The 23,917-nt window shown below is 36.8% G+C and overlaps 1 protein-coding gene across 7 annotated transcripts in view; it reads right to left on the reverse strand.

The window, feature by feature from the left end:
• Positions 1–23,917, reverse strand: part of grid2 (glutamate receptor, ionotropic, delta 2) — a 407,738-nt gene that overhangs the window by 173,193 nt on the left and 210,628 nt on the right. For all 7 annotated transcript variants that reach the window (XR_007137759.1, XR_007137758.1, XM_047800191.1 and 4 more), the window contains exon 3: positions 197–481. Coding sequence is in view for 5 of the 7 variants with exons in the window: in XM_047800191.1 (XP_047656147.1) it covers positions 197–481 (285 nt within the window). In the remaining 2 variants the exon portion in view is untranslated. The remainder of the gene's footprint in view (positions 1–196; positions 482–23,917) is intronic.

Below are 23,917 nucleotides of genomic sequence, written 5' to 3' on the forward strand. Positions count from 1 at the left end.
ATTTTCTGTTGGCATTTTGGTTCTTTGGTACTGATTTCCCAGATTGTTTTTGGTTTGTTAATATTTTTCAATCTACATTTTTGTGCTTTCTCCATATCGCTAATAAACTAACCAACCCTGCTGAGCGAGTGTCAACATGTCTTGTCAATGCCCATGGCCCCTAGGAAGTTGCTCCAAAACAGCATTGTACACTTACCGTAATCAGTGTCATAAAAGATGATAAATTTCTGCCATGTGTACTCCATCACCACTTGGAAGATGACATCGTTCAGGTAGACAGGGGGCCGGACAAAAAGTGTGTAGTCATCAGGTTGCCCATGGCTTGTTGGAGGGCAGCTGGAGCGAGGGGTTCCTGCTGGTGCCCGTTGGATGAACAGATGGGGGATGTGCATGGCATCGGCCAGCGTCTGAAGCGAGCCTGCAGACATGCATCCAATTGAGCTCACCAGAGCAAGAATGCCTCTGTTCATCAGCTCACAGGCTGCAAAGAAGGAGAAAAAGACAGAGAGAGAATTTTTTTAATATTGAATGGATTCTCCATTGTTTGGGACTAGGAAGCGCTTCTAGATATATACGCTGACAAGAGAAATAACGTTAAGACAGAGACTGGATGTACATTGAAAAAAACTGAGAAACACTGAAAACAAATATAACTCCCTTTACTAAAGTCAGCATCTTGTTTGCTTTAGGATATGGTGATTATGTGACTCAAGTTCAGATATAATTGCAAACTGGAAGCCAAGGACTAAGTAATCAATGTGCCTTTTCAGTGCACTTAATTACTAATTAAATATAGTTCAAATAGATTCACCACCATCATGAGGTTGCTGTTGCTGCTGCAGAGACCATGGCATTATGGCTGCAATTGGATCTCAATAAGAAAAAACTTAAGCTCCCTAGCATCAGCTTATATTACATAGTGCATGGTACAAAGCACTCTACATGACCCAATTAATTTCTCAAGTGCATAGTTTGCAAAAAAAGAATAAAAAAAAAATTAAAAATCAGCCCAGCGATCTATCATTAGAGGGCACTGGTGCTGCTCCTGATCTCTTTATATGCTCTCTTCACCTTTTGCTACTGTTCCAATCCACAGCCATGACTTTGATAGATGTGTGTTCAGCCATGTAACCCAATCCTGTCTGTCACTGCCCTTAAACAGAGTGTGTTATTAATGCTAATAATATTTTAATGTGGGGAAAAAAAAAACAACAACAACATTCGCCCCAAGCAAGGGCCAACAGATTTCCCTACCACCCTCTGTGCTCCTGGACACACAGCGGCATCAATGCCAGACACATACATTCATCTCACTTGGCTTGTTTCATTGCTTGTCACCAGATTCAAGGAAGGTGAAACATGGAGCATGTCGCCTTAGCTGATGTGCGATGTAATTTGCCAGTTGGCAGAAAAGTCCTGTGTGCAGGGCAAAGCATGACAGTGGCTGCTGAGCCTTTTAGAGATCAGAAAAGTTGGTCACTAAAAAAATGCAAAGAAAAAATAGATGATGGGTTTAAGGTGCTTAGTTTAAAACACTGCAAAAATCAAACAAACAATTAAATAAATAAATACCATGAATTTCACCGATTGTTTTAATTCTAAGAGCATTCCCATCAACCTGAATAAGTTCAATGAGTAAAAATACTATTTATACATACCCTAAACATTGCAATCCCTTTCAAATATTTATTTCCACCAGATTCCAAGTTTAGGCTGTAAGATGGAAATTGACGTGCAATCCACTGCACTGCACATGTAAGCAAGGTATTTCTGAATTTGATTTAATTTATTTATTCTAAATTTATAAATATTTTTAGTATTATGTGGCATGTGAAAAAAAAGCAAAATTATGCTTTGCAGTAGTGAGTTTTTATGAAAAAAAAAATCTAAAATGGTCTAAGCAAACAGTACATTTAAATGCAACAAAATAATCAGGTAGTAATTACTCAGCCAGATCATAAAGCCTTCATGTAAACATCACAATCAATCTTGAATTGATTTAAAGGTTGTGTCAGGTCAGGGTGGTGTACATCTGAAATAATCTGGTAAATAGGGATCAATTAGCCCACTTAGCAAACACTTGAATTAGCTATTCATTCATTCATTCATTCATTTTCTACCGCTTATCCGAACTTCTCGGGTCACGGGGAGCCTGTACCTATCTCAGGCGTCATCGGGCATCAAGGCAGGATACACCTTGGACGATTTGCCAACCCATCGCAGGGCACACACACACTCTCATTCACTCACACACTACGGACAATTATCCAGAGATGCCAATCAATCACCGGGGGAGGAAACTGGAGTACTCAGAGGAAACCCCAGAGGCAAGGGGAGAACATACAAACTCTACACACACAATGCATAGAGGGAATCAAACCCCCAACCCTGGAGGTGTGAGGCGAACGTGCTAACCACTAAGCCACCATGCCCCCTATTTATTTATTTATTTATTTATTTATTTATTTATTTATTTATTTATTTATTTATTTATTTATTTATAGCCCTAACCTGACCTTTAAATTAGTTCAAGATTGACTGTGATGTTTACATGAAGGCTTTATGATCTGACTGAGTAATTACTACCTGATTATTTTGTTGCATTTAAATGTACTGTTTGCTTAGACCATTTTCGGATTTTTTCATAAAAACTCACTATTGCAAAGCATAATTTAGCAATTTTTTTTCACATGCCAAATAATAATAAAAAGCAGAATCTTTTTATCATCTTTTGAGATAATAATTGCCATGATCATTTTAAAGCATGTGTTTAAACCAAATGACCCAAAGTCACCATTTCCTTGTGACAGTGCCAAGTTTAGTGAAGCTCGACTTTATGTAAACAAGCACAGTCACAACTCCGTTTAGCATTTATCAAGCTGTTGCTTCACAAAAGGGAAGAATTTCAGTTGCCTGCAACCAAATCCATAGAAATGTCATCAAACTACCTGCCAGCAGCCAACCAGCAAGGCATGTGCATACGACGACAAAACGGCGTTAATCCTCAAAAAATATAACTCCCTTCAAGCATAAACATACTTAAACTTATCCAGATTTGCTGAAAATTCATACACATTTACAACACACAACCAAGTTCTAGTGTGCATATAACTGCACATGTCTAATACTGATTAATGGAATTAGCATGGACTACAATTGAAATTATGGTATTTTTTGTTAATGTTTCTGGGAGATTTTGAATCTTGGCTATGCCACAACCAGTAAGATCAGTTCTCTCTTTAAGTGAGCATGGGCAGAGGCTCATATAGGTGGAAAAAGGAAAGATAGCTGTTTTCCTTCAGTGTGTTCAACTGACCTGCATGAGCAGCAGTTTGAAAACCTGTGGTTGTAGAAGCATGTTGATTTTCGTTGCTTTATAGCTGCTATACAGTATAATGGGAAGAGCAAACTGCTTTGTAATGACTATTAATCAGATTTGGTGAAAATGAAGTATTAAACAACAACAACAAAAGATTTTGTGTGAAGAATTTAACGTGAACATAAATGAACTGAGTGCATAGTTGATAAAAATTCATGCTAATTAATGCTAATATGAATTCAGAATACAAAGACAACAAATTAGCACTGGGCCAAAATAACTGTAGGCTGTAAATACAGGGTGATGTGTAAACTACAACTCTTAATCTACTGCTATTGATGAGCTCTTCAGAAACAAGTAAATGAATACAATAATTAAATGAATAAAAACAAAACAAAAAAAAAACCCAAAGTGGGATTCTACAAGCGAAGTGCTTGTAGTCAAGATTCCAAAGTAAAACAAACTACACCTGATTATTTCTGCCTTTCTCATAAAGCTAAATATACAAAACAAGAGCTTGGGATTTCACAGGAGACACGGACAAACTTTTTTGAAGGTCACACAGTATGATCATTTATCACGAGTTATGAAATACTGAGCTATTAGTTAGTAAGGCCTGTTTAAATTAAGTTCAATACAGCTTCTCTTTCAGGACATTTAAGCATTCATAGAAGAAACGCTTGGAGTACACAGCAAGCCTATGCAGGGTTGAAGCATTAAGTGTTGTCCCATGACTTGGCAGCCTCACCTGATATAGCGGCAGTCATAGCTGAGTGCCTTTGTAGTGACTGTGGAGTGTTTCGGCAGAAAGGCCCCATTTACTCCTGACAGGTGAACACGACAGAAAGCTCAATATCATGCTCTGCTGCCTTCACAGTGCTTGAACATTCTGTCTAGGCATTACTACCCTCCCTCACACACCTGCACAAGCCGTGTTTCCTAATAAAACTCGCTGCTGTTTATTCACAAAAGGAGCAGCAGCGCTCAGTGTCCTGAAGCTCAGATGAGGCATTAATCTTGCATGTGTTCTTACTGCAGATTTCAGAGCGTCACACTCTGCTGAACAGTTACTGTACATTAGTAATACCTATTAGTACATTAAGTCTAACCATTATAATATTTCAATACAATAAGCATCAATTAATCTTCCGTCAGAAAAAAAACGATAAAGCAAAAATTAAACTGAAAAAAAAAACCTCTTTTATAAAAAACATCTGTATCACTGCAAAAAAATGACTGTAAATAATAATATCTTGAATCTGGTTAAATATATCTCCTATTTTTTATAATAAGATTACAATAAACCAAACGTACTGTAAGATTATTCAGCCTTTTTCTAGGGTCTTAGGCTTCATATGATCTTCTTTGCCTCTAGATATCAAACTAATCTTCCAAGAGAAAGAAAATTGAAAGGTTAAAAATGGTAAAAATAGGACTAAATATAAGCTTTATAATCTAATATTCGGTTTATTGTAGTATTTCAAGACAAGATAGTACAGTACATCATGTTGACTAGATACAAGATATTTTTAACTTGCTAAGAATCATTTGCTCGTAAGTTTTATCTGTCTTGCCTTTATCCCTCTAACAAGTTATCATTTCCATAGTAACAACATGAACAAGATGTTTTTGATTTTTGATGACATTTTCTGTGAAGAGATTTTCAGTCGTAGGAGTATAAACGAAGAATCTTGTGCATGAAAATTCACCAAATTCACCAATCACCAAATTTTTTTAAAGGAACCCTCGGCGTCAGCATTTTGTAAATGTCAGAATTCAGGACCAGAGTTTTCTCGATTCACTGTGTTTTTTTTGTTTAGTTTGTTTGTTCCTTTGCTTAATTGGTTGTGGTATCCATGCCAGTTTGCGTGGCATGGAATTAACGCTTTAATAAACACTTGTGTATAACAAGACCAACTTCTATAGAATGTTAGTTAAGTGCAGTAATACATTCTATAATTCCTCTACCGTGTACTGCTTTCTGCCAACTTTTGTCTTCCTGAACCAATTGTAGTACATATCATATTTAGATACTCAGGGACGAGAGAGAAAAGAACAATCGTCATTCCTGTTCTTTCACTGCACTTCCCTTCTTACTTTGCTTTTATGTTTGTCACACCACACACTGCTAACACAGACAGCAGTAGAGGAAAATGATTTGTACGTTTCCGTATAGGTAACTCTCCAAATGTCACAAAGCAAGCGTTTGATGGAGAGATGATCTCGTGGCATTAAAGGGACTTGTCTTACTGTCTGTGAGCGTAATGAAGACTCATGAACACGTTAGCATGCCAGCTGGCTGCAGACAAGAGGAACACAATCAATGTGAATCAGGCCCACCTGCTTCTGTGTGTTTAAAGTGTTTTTAAGAGGATAACGTAGCTCTTCAGAGAGATAAAGAGAAGAGGTTGAGGCAGCCTCATATATCTTTCTTCAGCTGAGAAGAAGGCAGCGCTTGCATCATATATATATATATATATATATATATATATATATATATATATATATATATATATATATATATATTTTTTTTTTTTTTGAAGGGGGGATGAGTGTGTAAGCATGTGTACGTTCTCTTGCCTCTTCACTTAGATCAGTATGCAGAGGTTTCTTGTCTAATTGAAGCGATTCAAATTGAGCCATTTATCACAGGGCCAATCTCCTCTGGGTAAAGCACAAGCATTGAACCTGTGACTCATTAGAAACCTCGCCAGTATCAATCCTCCCTCTCCTCTGCTTTCATCTCTCACTGACATTCATCTTCCTCATCCTGCTTGACTACTTCCTCTATACTTTCTTACACCTCCTTAAAGTGGAATCTGAGTTAGGGTGGTGTTTTACAAGCATCTAAATATGTCACTATTAGAGTCCAGTCTCTTTTTATCACATCAGTGCATCAGTACACTGCTCCACTCTGTCTTTTCAGGTGCGTTTTGTTAGTTTTTTCCTTTTCCATTTGAATCTTTGGTTTGTTTTCATATTTTCATATTTTTCTTCCTTCCATTATCATCAATTCTACCATTTGCTCTGTCCCACTGATCCATGTCACCTGCATGCACACTGATGCATAAAATAGATGACTACGCATATTTCATTGCTTTCTGTAAGCAGCTATATTTGAGAAATGATGGGATCAGTTTCATTTTTACCCTGAACCCTGCAATAATTCAGTCTAACTTTGCCTTTGTGCCTTCAAATAGGCTGCTAAATAAATTGTATGTATAAGAAAACCTAATGACACCATTGGTGGTGTTCTAAAATGATACTTTGTTAGTATGTCATTTTCGATGTGGTCAAAATCACTCTATGTATTTCTCTCTCCCTGTCTCTCTCACTCAGACCATTTTTTATATCGGAGGTTTTGATCATCTGTTTCCTTTCTTTGCTGATGCATTTAGACAACAATGAAGGGAATTCAGTTGTTTTGTGATAATGATGATGATGATGACGATGAGGGGACAGAGTGAAGGAGGCAGGAACATAACCTAGCTAGTAGATAAATAAGGTTAAGAAATGATAATTAATGTCATCCTTTAGAACTGGTTTGTATTGTGCTAGAATATAAATACAAAAATGTCTCAGAAAAAGTCTGCTTGGTGATAAATAAGTAGTCTTACATTTACATTAAATAGCTTACATTTTTAACACTTTACCTCAGTGCCTAAATGAAATAAAATGAAATTAAGGGTGGCACGGTGGCTTAGTGCTTAGCACGTTCGCCTCACACCTCCAGGGTTGGGGGTTCGATTCCCGCCTCCGCCTTGTGTGTGTGGAGTTTGCATGTTCTCCCCGTGCCTCGGGGGTTTCCTCCGGGTACTCTGGTTTCCTCCCCCAGTCCAAAGACATGCATGGTAGGTTGATTGGCATCTCTGGAAAATTGTCCGTAGTGTGTGTGTGTGTGTGTGTGAGTGAATGAGAGTGTGTGTGCCCTGCGATGGGTTGGCACATCGTCCAGGGTGTATCCTGGCTTGATGCCCGATGGCGCCTGAGATGGCACAGGCTCCCCGTGACCCAAGAAGTTCGGATAAAGTGGTAGAAAATGAATGAATGAATGAATGAATGAAAAATTTAATTAAACTGGTAGTAGTAGAGAATTTTTAAATAAAAGAAAAGCTGAATATTGTCTAGTTATGAGAGAGCAAGTGGAGTGCACATTAAGACCTGCTCTAAGCTAAAGAGGAAGATGATGGAGGAGGTCAGGTGCACGTATTTACACAGTCATTTATTTCTAGCAAAAATGAACTGAATTAACTTGTTTCACTTTTGGCATTCGAGTGTTGAGTTTTCTTTTTAAATGTGAAATTAGTTCGTTAATTTAGGTGAATTAGGGCACAATAGACCATACTGCCAGTGTGTCATTAGGTTCAGCTTGGAATGATGCTGAATTCCTGAGTGCTTTACAATAATTACAGAGACTATAAAATGTGTTATTGATGTGACATTGTGTTTTGATCCCTGAAGGCAACATGATGAAGTAATTCTAGTCGATGCACTTTATATTAAATGATATTTATTTTGAGCAAATGAAGTGGATCACTTTAAAGCAGATTCAAAGCTGAGTTTTGTTACTGTATTGGGATTCAATTTCATACATAAACAATACGACCAATTGCTTTTTTGATGATGATGATGATGATGATGATGATGATGATGATGATGATGATACATAAGATTATATATATATACATTATTTTTTCACATATATTTTCATATTTTATATAGTTTTTATATAGTTTATACTTTTTATTTATCTATCTCCTTTTGGTTTTATTTTTTATTCCTAATTGCATTCCTTTTATGCTGAAATACCAGACAGTTGCAAAAAGCATTTCACTGCATGTCGTACCCTGTACGTATTTGTACTGTATGTGACAAATAAAATTTGATTTGATTTAACACATTATATAAGATTAAATTAAACTCTTACTAAAAATCCTAATAGTCACATATGCACAAGATAAGACAAAATTAGCCCGTATTAAAACATATTAAAGATTAATATGATGGTTTGTACACCAAAATTCTACACCAATTTAGATCCCAAAGACTCCCAGGTCCTTATAGTTACAGTATTACTAGCTGTCACAGTGAAGGGAATCTGTCCTCACTCAAGGTAAGGGACACACTGGAAAGGGTACGAAAACATTGCATGGTACAATCACGCTCACACACCCAGTCACACACACAGACAAATTAGAAATGCCAGTTAGCTTACAATTTGGACTGTAGGAGGAAATCGGAGTACTTGGAGAAAACCCCTGAAGCACAGGAAGAACATGCAAACTTCACACACACAGGGTGAAGGTGGGAATTCAAACACCAACCACTAACCTATTTAATATCAGTAATAATATTAATAAAACTAATACATATTAATAATACTAATATTAGTATCTAATATGCTGAAAACAAATTCTTATACATTTTACATGCATTTTGGAATTTGCAACATTTTGCATTTTCCTACAGGACAACTACACATGCTGATGGCTACCGGCAAATGTTTTGCACCCATTTTTTATCCTGTCAAAATATGAATGCTAACTAGTGAAGTGATGCTGATGTATCCTCTCTGGAAACTGTTACTGCTATGCTGCGTGGCCGTAAAGCGCGTTACATGATGACGAGCGGAAGAAATTTCTAGGCTTGGTGAAGCAGCGGACGACTGTCATTTTTCGTGCAGCCAAAAAACTGCAGATTTTGACAGGGATTGATTTGTTGTGCAATCATATGTTTCATTAGGTTTGATGTATACAAGACTTGAAAGGTTTGAGTGCAACCAAACTCTGGACCTCTTCATCTACTACAAGCTTGCTACAGTATGCATCACTATTCGCACTGTGTGAATTGAAAATCCCTGAGTTGTACAGTACGAACAAGCAGCCGTCTTTATTGACATCGACTTAATGACTAATACGTTTAAATATAAATAACTGAGTAATAAGATAGAATGGTTGTTTTGTATAAAGGAATTGCTTACAAATAAACAAAAGTTGTGCATTTTGAACATTGTACCAAAAATGTAATTACATGAGCATAAACTCAAGAGAGTAGTTACTGATGTCCGTGCTTAAGAGAAGATGAAACAGACAAAGTAAAATCGTACACAAAGCAAATCCTACCCAATAATGCATTTCTGTTTTAATATTCTGTATCCTGCAAAATCTTTGCTTCATTATCAGTAACGTTGAACTTTTTCACATTTTATTTCAAGTAATCTAAAACATACAATGTCACTAAGAAAGCTACTGAGCTTTGTTTAGCATGTATGGAATTTAGTGGTGTTTCCTTTGGTAAATAATTGTAGCCGTGCAAGAGAAAGTTGGGATTTATGTTCACTTAGTGCAAACATGATGATTACCAATGTTCTTGTGTGTACTTCTGGTTTTTATGCACAAACCTTCACACTTTGACGGATGACACCCCATTTATTATGTCTTAATAAGCACGGCAAAAGTCACTTTGGAAATTTAGCATTGTCTCATACATTATTGTTTTTCTTCTTTCAAATGTTCCTTGTTCAGGGTCACCACAGTGGAGCATCTGGTCCACAGTTTTAATTTTGGCACAGGATTTTAACGACCGATGACCTTCCTGGCGCATTTTATCCAGGCTTGAGGCCGACACTGAGAGTAACCCCTGAATGGCTGGGTTAGCTCCCTGCCTGGGGCACTGCAGTGAAAGCCCTCACATACATTATTATTAATACTTATATGGGACAGAACGAAACCCCAAAGTGAATTTTTTTGTAAAAGTCTAAATTAATAGGTGCTGAATTAATTTAATGTTTAAAGACTGATAATATTATGCATCCCACAGTTTAGTGAGCTAATGATACAAAATATGATTACAATAAATCACTGGGTGTGTTTTCTTTCCCATTAAACCAGTGAATTTACTTAGATTTGTATCTCATACCTGTGAAAAACAGGTTGGCCACATGAGATGCCAGCATAGCTTCAGTCCTCCTCGGAGGACCTACAAATCTCTGTAAATGTATTGTAGGGATGAGCTTCTTCTTCTTCTTCTTCTTCTTCTTCTTCTTCTTCTTCTTCTTCTTCTTCTTCTTCTTCTTCTTCTTCCAAGAGATTTTCCCTCAGTAGATGTTTTGCTGATGATGGTACAGCTATTTTCACACATACAGCGACTCGCAACGGCAAAGAGAAGCCTGGCGACATGATTAACTAGACTTGGTGTTCAGAATGGAAAAGATGAGAAAAGCTGACTTTATGCAAGTATGCAGCGACTTGGTGCAGCAACTACCAATGGGAGTGAAGACAGTACATGCACGTGATTTGTTGCAAAGAGCACACACTGCTTCTTCTTCACCTCTTATGATATGATGCGTTTATTTACAGGTGAAATTTCTAAACAAAATCTTTCCTTACAGAATGTTTTATCTTTGTTTTTTGTTTTTTTTTTTCGATTTGGAAAGCTAGTTACACCACCCACAATTAAACGTTATTACTATGGCAACCAGTAATAGGAACATCTACTGTACTGCTGACTTCATAGCAATTTGCAGCAATAAAATCCACTGGGAGAACATACAGCAGTTTAACACAGCAGACCAAAATCTCTCATATTGTAGTTCTTTAGGTTGGGTTGTCGACTATGCAGGCCATACAGGTAGCATATTTTATACTCATTTAAGCAATACAGCAAGTCCTTGCACCCTGTCTATGGCTAGATCAGGATAGAAATATTTCATCACAATGTGAAGGTGATCAGTCAGAAGAACTTTGTATTGATTTGCAGTGAATCTTCCCTCTAAGGGAACAAGTTGGAACAAATCATGCTGGAAAATGCCCCAATAGCATAACGAAACCACATAGTGTAGAGGTCAGCCGTTCCATCCTGTGTCGTTCTCTTGGTCCATTCGCCCACATGCACTCGCCCACTTGCTCAGAACCTGGTGAAGGATGAATTATTTAACTAGAACCTTTGTACTATATCTCTGTAGACTTCTAAAGCTTCTGTTGCCTTAAAAATAGCTTTGATGAAGAATCCTATTTGTTCAACCTCCAGCATACTCTCACTTCATTTAACATTACAATATTCATTGTAATAAATAAACGGCATCACTGGATCACACACCCTGTGAGTGGAAGTCAACAAATAAATACATTAAAAATATAATGATAGTTTTGGTATCATGGAAATATCATCAGAGATATCACCAGGGAAGAGGATGTGGAATGCAAAAAATAAAAAAGTCGATCTAATAATAAATAATTATAATAAGGTTACTTCCCTGTGGTACCAAATTTTAAGACTTAACTGCAAGCAGAAGTCTTCAAGGCAGCTGAAGCTTCAAAACCTTTTGAGTGATTTCAGTATGCTAATGACACGGCATAACCTATAATGTGGAAAGAATTCAAATTTGATATTTTTCTCCACAACGGTGTCATAGAGGCTTAAATGCAGAGGCTCAGGGTGCAATTTCTGAGCAATTCCAAGAAATTCTTGGCTTATTTTTTTTATTATTGTAATTTTTAAAATCCTACATTAACCTTTAATGATTCTTTCAGATGAATAAACAAACAGCAAATCAATAGATGTCTTTGTTTGACAACTAGAAACTGATTCAATGTGAAATTTGTCCATATTTAAGACTATTTTATTTGATTTGATTTCATACAAATACAAAAGTCATAAGAAAGAGTACAGGCATTACTGTAACTCCACCCCAGCTGTTCTACACATTTTCACACTCATTGAGCTGTTATGATTTACAAGGGGCCACATTGATATAATAAGACTGAAGTCTGTTTTAAACTCTGCAGTCTTTCAAGATCATTATGTGTGACACTGTATGAAACGATCCGCAATAATATCTCAGCCAAATTTCATAACAGACCTGCGATTAACAAAAATCTCGAATGTACTGTTACAGTATATGTCATCAATTGAGCTTGTACAGAAAAGGAGTTCAAATAAAGAGAAACATTCTTCACATCAAAGTGACTCTTGGGTATGAAGGATAGTTTTGTGTTTATTCACATTTTTCATTAAAGTTTCCTCACTGCCACTACAGTATATGGAACTATCCCATGAGTTTTTACATCCTCCACACTATGAGATTTTAATATTTAATTTCTGACACTTTGGAGTCAGCTTTTTTTGGTCACAATGGTACAAAATTGGCCTTCGGTGTGCACGTAACTTACGCCTTCTGACCGCCGTTCTCAATTCATAACCAAAGAATTCTCTAATGACGTGCAATTTGGTTTGCTGACCACAAAATCATACACTAATCATATTTCTCCTTAAGGCTTTCTCACTGTGCTGTAGGAATCAAAGGTCTCATGTGAAAATCTATATACTGCATTAAAAAAATTGAGACAGTCGTTCCACCAGCGTGTCTCTTTATTTAGGTTTGTTTTTCTATACACTGGTAAAAATATAATACTCTTTCATCATAATCCTTTAGTGCTGACCTTCTCTTTCCTTAAGAATATAATCTAAATATAAGATAATATATATTGTTCTGTCTCCCATTTAATCTTCCTAGCAATATGTGCCTTTTCAGTACTGAGAGGAAAAGCAGAAATATTAAAGTGAATCATTTTTTGGACTATGACTTTATTACACTTTGAGGAAATATGGATTTTGGTTAAACCCTCTTCAAACACCACTGATTTCAAGAAATGTATTTGCATTTATTTTATTTCTGGCTTCACCAGCTCTGAAGCCCACTGCTGAGTCTGCACCACAGACCATTCAAGCATGAAACAAGAGGTGACAGCGCCACTCTCCTCTACTACAGTGGCAATCAGAACACAATCAGGTCGATATCCATTCATCCATTATTTCTAAAAGGGCCTGTAACCTCCAAGGTGAGATCTGACTCAGGTGAACAGAATAGAACATATTAAATGTTAGAAAAAGAGGAGGTGAAAGAGAAAAGATGAGCCAGGAGAACATAGAATATGTGCGGTAGGGAGAGAAAAGAAGGTGCGTGAACAGAGCAACGGCATGAGAAGATGTCAAGGGAGGGGAGAAGAGAGAAATGATACTGGGAGAAGGAGGGGAAAAAATAATTGAAGAACTTGAAAAGAGGGAGAGAGAGATAGAGAAAGAGAGAGATAGAGAAAGAGAGAGAGAGAGAGAGAGAGAGAGAGAGAGAGAGAGAGAGAGAGAGGCAAATATGTGTGCTCAGCAATTTGGGATAAAGACAACTGGAACAGGTTATTCACTAGAAACAGATGGTGGTTATGGCAAGAGATCATGTCTATGAGCTGTAGCTTAAAGTGTATCTCAGTCCGAGCTGGGAGTCTTGTCTGCATTTATAACTGTAAAAGTGTCCCATGACATCTGCCAGTGTCTTCCTGAAACTTCATATGGAATCCTTTGCTTTATCAGATGTGGAGACAGACAGGGACCATCAGTGGCCATCATTCAAATCCATTTACAGATGTTCAGCTATCTAAGAAACACACCAAACTCATCTACTAACTTCCCAAGAACCTGAAGCACAAATGTCTACACATACCAGCTCTTTTTTCAGTTTATTCCTGATCTGGACAATGCTGATGTTTGCACTGACAAACTGTTAATAGTTTGTTAACAGGCTGATGCTATTGATGAAATACTGTTGGTATTATCAGTATTGCTTCAGAATTTGTCAGAATTCTCTGATACAGGAAACCTTAGGCAACAAAACTGATGAAGGCAATGTGGCAACATTTTCTATAAAGTGCCTTTTCAAAATAAAATAAGGTTATAATTCTTAAACTAAGTTGCTTAGCCTTCTTTCTGTCGTATTCCCTACCTCACTGATTTTTTTTTTCATTTATACAAATCTTGCTTTTTCTGTTTTTACTGTAATCCAAGAATTTTTTTTTTTGAGATTTGTAACCATATATAAAATCTATAAACTCTACAATACCTCATAAAACTAAAATAATAGGCTATAAATAATTCCTTGATAATGGATAGTCATGTTGAAATTCCACTGCCCCATGATCACTGAATCATTTTAAAGAAACTAAAAATAATAAATAACACAAAGTGTTTCAGACTGTTTTGTAACTACACACTGGCTATGGCTGGCATAGAATGGAAAACAAAACTGCAAACCTTTTGCAAACTTTTTTGCTGGTGTCTCATCACTAAATGATGAAAAACTCAAGCAAAGAATTCACAATAAATAAGAATATATATGCACAAACATACGCTCAGAAAAGCCACGGGTCCACAAATCCCCTTCAAAATATAGTTACAAAAACATCCTGAAGTCTAATGCCACAATTACCTAAAGTCACGGAGTTCCTGAGAAAGCAGTGCTGCCTATCAAATAAAGAGAGATGTGTAAGGAAAGAAGAGAAGGATGCAAAGCCGAATAATTACAGCTGACGTCGACTGTGTGATAGTGCAGCATGGCCTCTGGATAACACCACACAGAGTTCAACTGCACTGATTGCTTTCTGTTACCTTGAAGAAATAAACGCTCTCTGAATCTAAATATGTTCATCATAAACTCTCTGTATTGTTCAGTGGTACAATGTACTGTAATTGGAAATGCTGCACATTAACTTTTTCTCATTACTCCGGATTGGCGAAGGAAATACCTGCTCCAAAAAAAAAAAAAGAAAAAAAAAAAACAATTACGAGGTACCTGATTTTAATGTCTCTTAATAAAAATTTTAGAAAGAAAATTGGTTAAAACAATAAAGTATAACAAATGTATGCTATGTAATGTTATGCTAGCAGAATATCATTACGCAGCTAGCGTAATGGCGTAACATACAATCAGGTTTTCTCACGTAAAATGGAATTGGCCATCTTTGGCTGCTCTGATACAGTTTAATTATTGCCCTATCATTTGCATTTGGTGTTTATGCTGGGCATGGTGTTAGCCTAGAGGATTACACTGAGGAAATATAAGTCTTCCCCATGCTTTTAGAGTTTCCAGATTTTTATGTCAAAAATCTCAGAAAAAAGCTTTTTTTACAATATTTTATGGAAAATAATATGAAATATAATAGTTCATATTAAAAGCCAATATGTTGATAAAAATATGATTTAAACTCGAAAATCTGATGATTTGTGTGTGGTATGATGGCTTGAGGAGATGGTGGCTGTCTTATCTTGAGAAAATATGGTTTAACAAATCAAAGTCTCTTAAAATAAATCCTAAACTCTGGGGAATCTTCCTCCAACATTTACATGACAGTGGAGTCAAAACTTCAAGATTTTGAGATGTGTGATTTTATGATTTTTATGTTGATTTGTATCCCACTATTTGTGATCTGTCTTTCTCCTTTGTATTTTATGTCATTTATGTCATATGGCCAAACCAATAAAAAATATCTTTGGGGGGAAAAAAAGAGCTAGCATGACTTGGAGAATATAATGTGAATCTTCTTTTTCTTCTTCTTCTTCTTCTTCTTCTTCTTCTTCTTCTTCTTCTTCTTCTTCTTCTTCTTCTTCTTCTTCTTCTACCGCTTATCCGGGGCCGGGTCGCGGGGGCAGCAGTCTAAGCAGGGATGCCCAGACTTCCCTCTCCCCAGACACTTCCTCCAGCTCTTCCGGTCGATCTACGTTCCTACCCTCACCTATGGTCATGAGCTTTGGGTCATGACCGAAAGGACGAGATCCCGGATACAGGCGGCCGAAATGAGTTTCCTCCACAGGGTGGCTGGGTGCTCCCTTAGTGATAGGGTGAGGAGCTCGGTCACTCGGGAGGAGCTCAGAGTAGAGCCGCTGCTCCTCCACATCGAGAGGAGTCAGCTGAGGTGGCTCGGGGCATCTGTTTCGGATGCCTCCTGGACGCCTCCCTGGGGAGGTGTTCCGGGCATGTCCAACCGGGAGGAGGCCCCGGGGAAGACCTAGGACACGCTGGAGGGACTATGTCTCTCGGCTGACCTGGGAACGCCTATAATGTGAATCATTTAGCTCAAATTGTCCTTATAGCTTGTTCTTTTAAAGTATATTTTGTAAAGAATGTATAAGCCAACACCTTAACAAAGATGTCCAGTTCTACCCAACGTAATGGACCGATAGTTGATCTAAATGTACCATGCAGAGCACAAGGTGAACACCTATACTTAGTTCATCGTACTGGATATAAAGGCAATAAGAGAGCCGCTTGCATTTTCCTTAGAATCTGCTTTGCTGGTTGTATCAGATTTAACAATCTCTAGATTGCTAAGTCTTCTTCTTTCTCTTGAATACAGCAAACAAGAATAAATTTGAACAAATTTCATCAAACTTTCATGTTCTTTCTAATTGTAAATGTCACATCTTGTTCCACAATCTCTGACTTTCTGTACAGTATTTGTTTTGTCTTATCTCTGTGAAGCTCCACGGAAGCTGTGAAAAGGTTCACAGACATTGTAGATAAGCATGTAAAGAATTTAGTTTAACATAGATATGACATATTAAGTGTTTTCATATATTTTACGCACACAAATGACATTTTGTGGGCTCACAAACTGCTATACATGGGCCTTAAATAAAATACTTGAGTTATTAAATAGAAATATTAATTTGTGCCCACATTTTGGTTAACATGTAAGCACAATATAATAGATAAGCAGCCCTAACACATTACACCTCAGTTTAATTAAGTGACATTCATATGTCTCAATTATGAATAGAGTTTTTTTAAATAGGTATGTATATAGAAGGTTACATTTAGAGACCATACGTTAAAACTCAACAAAGTCTCACCATTGGGAGATTAATCTGGATGCAAATGCACACGTTTTTTCGTATTTAACTTCCAAAATTTGGAATAGCCTTCCTGATAGTGTTCGGGGTTCAGACACATTTCCTAATTTAAATGTAGATTGAAAACGTATCTCTTTAGTCAGGCGTACACATAATACATCCCATAATCTTGTGCTCTAATACATCTGACCAAATGCACTTAATCATCTAGTGCTTGCTAATATTATGAACAGCAGCTATGCTAATTCCTCTCCAATGCTTCTCCCTTTCTACCCATCCTGAGGCATACAGAAATTGTACCAGCTCTTATTGTCTTCCGTGCCATGAAGATTTTGGACCTCCACTGTGATAAGGCCAACCATGTGAGGATCCTAAGGCATCTAGAGATTTACCAGCTCCAGTTGGATTCTGCTTTATGACATATTCGGACATACTAAGACAACTCCATGTGGGCTTCATGGACAACAACCTCCTCATCAATACAACATTTGTCAGACTGTATATTTTCACACCTCCAGTGTCACCCATATGAGGATGAGGTTCCTCTTTGAGTCTGGTTGCTCTCAAGGTTTCTTCCTTTACCATCCAATGGGGTTTTTCCTCACCACAGTCACCTGAGTCACCTCAGACTTGCTCATTGGGGATAAATACAAATACATTTAAATATATCTAATTTTAATCTTAAATTTTTCTATTATATTAATCTTTATATTAACCTTTTGTTTTATGTTTATGTTCTGTAAAGCTGCTTTGAGACAATGTCAATTGTTAATAATAATAATACATTTGAATGAGGAAGAAACCTTGAGAGGAACCAGGCTCAGAAGGGAACGCATCCTCATATGGGTAACACTGAACAGCAAACAATGTAAATGTAAACAATGTCCTTTCTACAACGGTTTATAATAGTAGTAACAATAAAGCAGGTGTGAGTGATCAGTGAGATGGTCAAGTGATTTGCTGAGCTGGTACAGTATTATAGGTCACCACAAACTTTCAGTAACCATGCTACAAAGACATTATGGATGTATGAAATTGATCATTGTCGATATTTTGATGTAGAAAAGATTATTACATTGTCATTGTAAATCATTTGCAAAGGTAAGATGTAACAAATATTCCGATATGCAAAGGAATTACAGCTTTGCATTAATAATGTGTCAATATGTTTCACTGATGATGACATAAGTACTTTCAGGCATATATCTAAAGTATTTGTCTCATGGGATAAATGAGCTTGGTATAAATCACAGAGATAAGAATATTTTTATGTACACATGGCTGTTACAATTTGACCATTATGATAAGTGCTTGTTGTAGGGCCCCTATTGGGCCTATGAATGTGCAAGTTGGAATTTCCTTGATGATTAGTAAGACATGTGCCAATAACATGCCTGTAGACTGTAACTCTTCTAGGACATCAATAACTAGGAGATTGATTACCCCCAGAAGCCTTACTTACTAGAGATGTATATATATTTATGTGTGTGTGTGTGTGTGTGTGTGTGTGTGTGTGTGTGTGTGTGTGTGTGTGTGTGTGTGTGTGTGTGTGTGTGTATATCCCAAAGCACACACACAGAAACTCCAGCCCTCTGCCAGAAATCCAGCTGAGCCCTGAAATCAGTACTATGTCAGTCTGAGGGTCTCCTCCCTTTCCTTCTGTTTGAAGCTTTGTTTTCCAGCCTCTCAGTAAGATAAGAATCACAGTAAACAAACAGGAAATCCAAAAATACAAAAAACACCAAACCTTATGCAGCGATAGCAGTTCTTTCTCCTACAAACTCTTTCTCTTTCTCTGCCACAAACTCACACAAACATATGGTACTATGTCTGACTCCAAGCTGCACACATAAAAGCACTGAATCTTTCTTTTATTTCCTCTCAGGTACATCACAGTGTCTCACGCTAAAGAACAGCCATCCTAATCACTTCACAATGCTAATTTGAACACAAATTGGTACATATAACCTACACAGCGTGTCCTAATTATACTTGAACTGATAAAAGTACACTGTATATACAGCAGTTTAGGGACAAACCCTTAGTCTGATGCCATGACCAAGAACTGTTCTCTTTTACGAATTATAAAAACAAGCACAAACTTTACCTTATATAATTTTGTTTGTGAAATAAAGTAACAGGGTCAATATTAAAAGACGGTAAGTTTTCTATAAGAGCAGAGCTGACAATAGTGCAGATTGCAAGCCATTTATTCGAATACATATCTATAGTACAATATCATTCTGTATTCTATATAGAGCCTTCAATGTCATTGTTTTGTAACACTCGTACAGCTGTTACAGAAATGTTCTTATACTGAAGGGCTTTGTCTATCTTCTTAGAAAGCTGGAACCGGGCAGGTAAGGGAATACCTACTGTATTTATAGCTGCCACTTGTCAGGACTCAACCCGGACTTTTGGCCACGTGCTGTTTTTGTTTGTCATCTTCGTCACGTGTCTGCCCCGCCTTTGTCTGCCCCTCCCTGTCTGGAAATTTGTCCCAGTACTGTCCCAATATTGGAAACATGTATAACACTACATAAGAACAGCTTTCTAAACACTTTCTAAAGTGGCAATCAGACTTAAAACAAATACCTTTCTACTTTAAGACGAAAGGATACAAGACTGCTTGGACTGGGTATCTCTTGCTTTGAACAAAGTAAATCACTGACCCATGAATTTGTGAAGCTCAGCTGTGTAAGCATATTGAAAACAAAAAGGAAGGCTTAAGTCCATACCACATATAAAAAAAGAAAATATTATCACTACATTTATATAAGCAATTTGGATTGAATTTTAAAAGCTAATATATTCATAAAAGAAGTTAGGTTTAAAATTGTAATTATATTTTATTTGCATAGCACTTTTATCAGTGGGCATTGTCTGAAAGCAGCTTGAAAGAAATATAAAAATTCAGAATAAAAATGACAAAGTTTTTTTTTAAAAAAATGAGTATTTATCCCTAATGAGCAACCCAGATTCAACCAGGGTAAGGAAAAAGGACAATATGAGGAGGAAACCTTGAGAGGAACCAGATTCAAAAGGAAACCCCTCTTCATCTGGTGACACTGGATAGTGTGATGTCCTTGCTACAGCTGTAAATAGTCAGGTGTAATTTTGTAACCAGGAGTTTTGAGCAATTTAACATAATTCCTTCCTGCCAATGTCATCAATTATTCAATGATGGAGACCCAAGCACAAAACCGACTGCATCAACTTCATAATTAAACCATATTAAGTTCAAATTAGGTTTACTTCACTGTTCAGGAATTTACATTTTAAAATGAATGTTTTCAGGAATCAAGCAATGCATATGCTATTTTATATTTAAATACTCCAATATTCAGTTCTCAGACGTTAATCACTGAAATAAATACAAATAATACAAATTTTCGTTAATAGGAAAAAAAATAATTATGTTTAACATCTGGATTTCTAAGGGGTAGAAAAAATGTTGTCTTGCTTCCCATGATGTCATTGGAGACTGATGTTGTTTGCCTGTTTTGTATATATATTTATGCATATATATTTATATATTTATACATATATATTTATGTATACACTGTATACAGTACATATGATTTCATAGTTTTCTCTTCATGCACTTGTCCTATAGTACAGTCATTTACACAGATGCTCCACATAATCTAAGAATAATATTAAACACAGCCAATAAATCTTACTATATCACAACATGTAAAAGGACTTGACCTTTGGATTTAAAATTTTGGCCACTGGTCTGGGCTCTTGTTTTCTTTTGAGTCTCTTCTATTGATCATCAAGAGACTTTTCTAAAATCAGGCCAACGTTAGACGTGTGTGCCATTTCTTGGAAAAAAAGGAACTAAACTGCTAGCTGAAATAGGAAGTGACAGCTAGTTTGCTAGACTTATTAAATATTCAAACAGTTTATTTATACTTACAGTTTATTTACAATATTTAAAAATTACACCAGTCCTGCAGGCTCGAAGAGATTCCCACTGGTGCTGATGTATTTTAATTTCAGATGTCAGTCATGTTTATTTCCCCGTTCTGGTTGTGAGGTCCCCCTGCATTTAGAGATTGACAAATCATCCTAAGGAGTAGATGTATGTCTGGAGGCAGGACAAATGAAGAATGTACTGTCCAATAAAACATCTAGATGTTTTTCTGGGCAATAATGCACCCACTCATACTCCATTTACTCCCAGTGAAGCCTGTGTGTCCAGACGTGGCTCAAAAAAGACGTGTGAAAAACCTGGTGTCTAATAAGCGTTAATCTTTCATCCCAACGACACAATTTTGTAATAAACAGCCAGGGATGTACAGGCTTCCTTGGGTGTCTGTTATGGCCTGTTTCCATGTCTTCTAGTCTGCTGAAGAGAGTCTGAGCTGAACAAACAAACAGTGGTATATTGCAATGAGGTACTTGATCATTTGATTTACTAAAATATTGAATTCCACCAAGATTAATGAGAAATATAGACGCTGCATTTTAATGAAACGTTAGGAAAAGCCAGGCTTCCTGTGTGGTCTTAAAGCAATCACCAGTGCCTGCTGCCAAATGACCTAATATCTTTAAGCTTCTACTTCGTCTTTAAAGAGAAATGAAAACCTGTTCATTAAGAGCTTCAGTGTTAGAGTGTCACACTTCTTGTGAATTCATTTTATACATTCACTTCAGTGATATTCGCTTTTTTGTCCATGGATTGTCCATCACTCATATTGGGAATATTTCCCTATATTTCATGTATGTTAATTAAGTCTCCATGGCAAACATATGTCCTTGTTATTATTTATGTGGCTGTCCAGATATCCACTTCTATTCCCAATCCAGTGAATCCATGTAACCAACAGGAAAAGCTGCACAATGGCTTTCAGCGCAAATCTTTTGTCTAATATCTCAAGGGAAATTACACAAACCTGGCCATGTGCATTGTGCTATCTTGATGATTCTGGATTAATGAATCCTTTTCAAGATGTAGGCTAGCTATTTTGACTTGATTAACTGAGGTCACTTGTCAAACAATGGTAGTTACTATAATTTTTTAAGCACTGCTGTTGATTTGTATCGTGTTATTATTCCATATGTGACACAGACAAACGTCACAGTAAGTGCAATAAAAAGTTCATCATAAATCATGCCGATGATTGTTGTTGCTAGTCTTCTACAAAAGAAAGAAGATTCACGCTGTTGATTTGTTTGCATAGAGATCTTTTTTTTTACATTAAAAGATTAATATTACCCCAAAAAAATCAAGCACGTGCTGATTTATTTTACACAAGAGCTTCATTACATCCTCCAACAACAATTAGAACAGCATGAACCGAATGTGTAAATAATTCAGCAGAGACAACAGAAATGAAAATATCCAGCGATGGTTGTTGAATCTGATGAGATTAAATGTTTGCCAGATTGACAAGTGTTTTATTACATCATGTATAACTGCAGCCGATACCAGACTATTTACATGGACTTCGTTTTACAAGTGTGAAAGCTGGCAAAATAACAATATACAATCTACAAACTGTTCTTAGACTCCTCCCCTATATTTAGAGATGCTATTGTTTAAACCACACCAAAGCATTGGGAGTCTTTGTCTGGGTCATGGGTAAAACAATGGGTGAATCTCAATCGGTTCCCTACTTCAGTCAGCTGTCAGATAAGGAGAGGCTGGGAGGATGTGAATGCAGGCAGTTTAAATGAAGAACAAGCAGACAAATCCAAAATGTCAAGACAGGAACAGGATAGACGTTCAGCAAACAGTAACAATGTGACTAGGCAAAGCACAGAAGTCAGGAAATTAGGAAAAGTTAACAAACCGGGCAATTAAACAGAATCAAAAAGCTTAATAAGGGTAAGACTGAGTGTGACTGAGTGTTTGCTTCGTGATGAACTGAAGGAAAGAAGGCCCTTATAAATTGGAATTGTGAGTGCAGTGTGATTGGGAACATGTGTGTGTGTGAACAGTTGGAAGTGCATGTGTGTTCTGGGTAGTGAAATCCAGTGGGGCCAGCTTCGTAGGCTGCAGTGCATGTTGGGAATTGGAGTTCGACTCGACACAGTCAGGGCACTGATCACGGGTGTCTGCAATTTTAAAGGCTGTCAATCACGGAATCCTTTAAATGCACTGGATCGTTTGCTCACCTAAAAAAATCCTAGAGTGAAACAACAAATATCAGGATGCACTATGCTTTCTTAATTTAAATGACCTCATATTTTCTGAAACTTGACATAAAAAACAAAACAAAAACAAGGGGTGAACTCTTAGCCTAATTTGTCTACAAGTATAAATAGATTGTTATCGTTGTTGTAGCTCTCAAATGAACGTTAGCAATTTTATGCTTTATTTGTCAATCAATATATAGATTGTTGATCTCTAATGGGTAACGTGTAAGTGTTCAACATTTTTAAAAATCCTCTAGCCAGCCTATGCACCCCTCTGAAACACCATAATAGATGAGTTTTTACAGTGACTGATGAGGAAATTAGAATGTTACTGAAAATAGAGTCATCAGCGTCCCAGTGTGTTTTTACCCATGCCTGAACTTGTGTACACAAAATACTATTTCATGACCTAGGGAGCTGATTGAGATGCATCCAATCTTTTTCTGCTCACTGCTTGGATGCTTAAATGACATTTACACACTGCATATTTCCTTATGTACAATTAAATATTTTCCGCTTCATTTGAATCTCAGTGAACTCGTTGCTCACAGCGAGTCTTACCCACAGGTGAGATGCAAGTTGTTTGTGATAAGGCCATCTGCCAAATGCCATAAACTTCTGATCATGAAGTTCTTTTTCAAAAAACTGTGGCTGTATTCACCGAAAATACTAAGACAATTCCTTCTAAGACAATTCCTACTATGCTCCAACTGAACATCAACATGCTTACAACTGTTTAATTTAATAGTTAACTGTAGGACAGTAATGACTTAT

The sequence above is a fragment of the Tachysurus fulvidraco genome, chromosome 14, assembly GCF_022655615.1.
Source record: "Tachysurus fulvidraco isolate hzauxx_2018 chromosome 14, HZAU_PFXX_2.0, whole genome shotgun sequence".
NCBI lineage: Eukaryota > Metazoa > Chordata > Actinopteri > Siluriformes > Bagridae > Tachysurus > Tachysurus fulvidraco.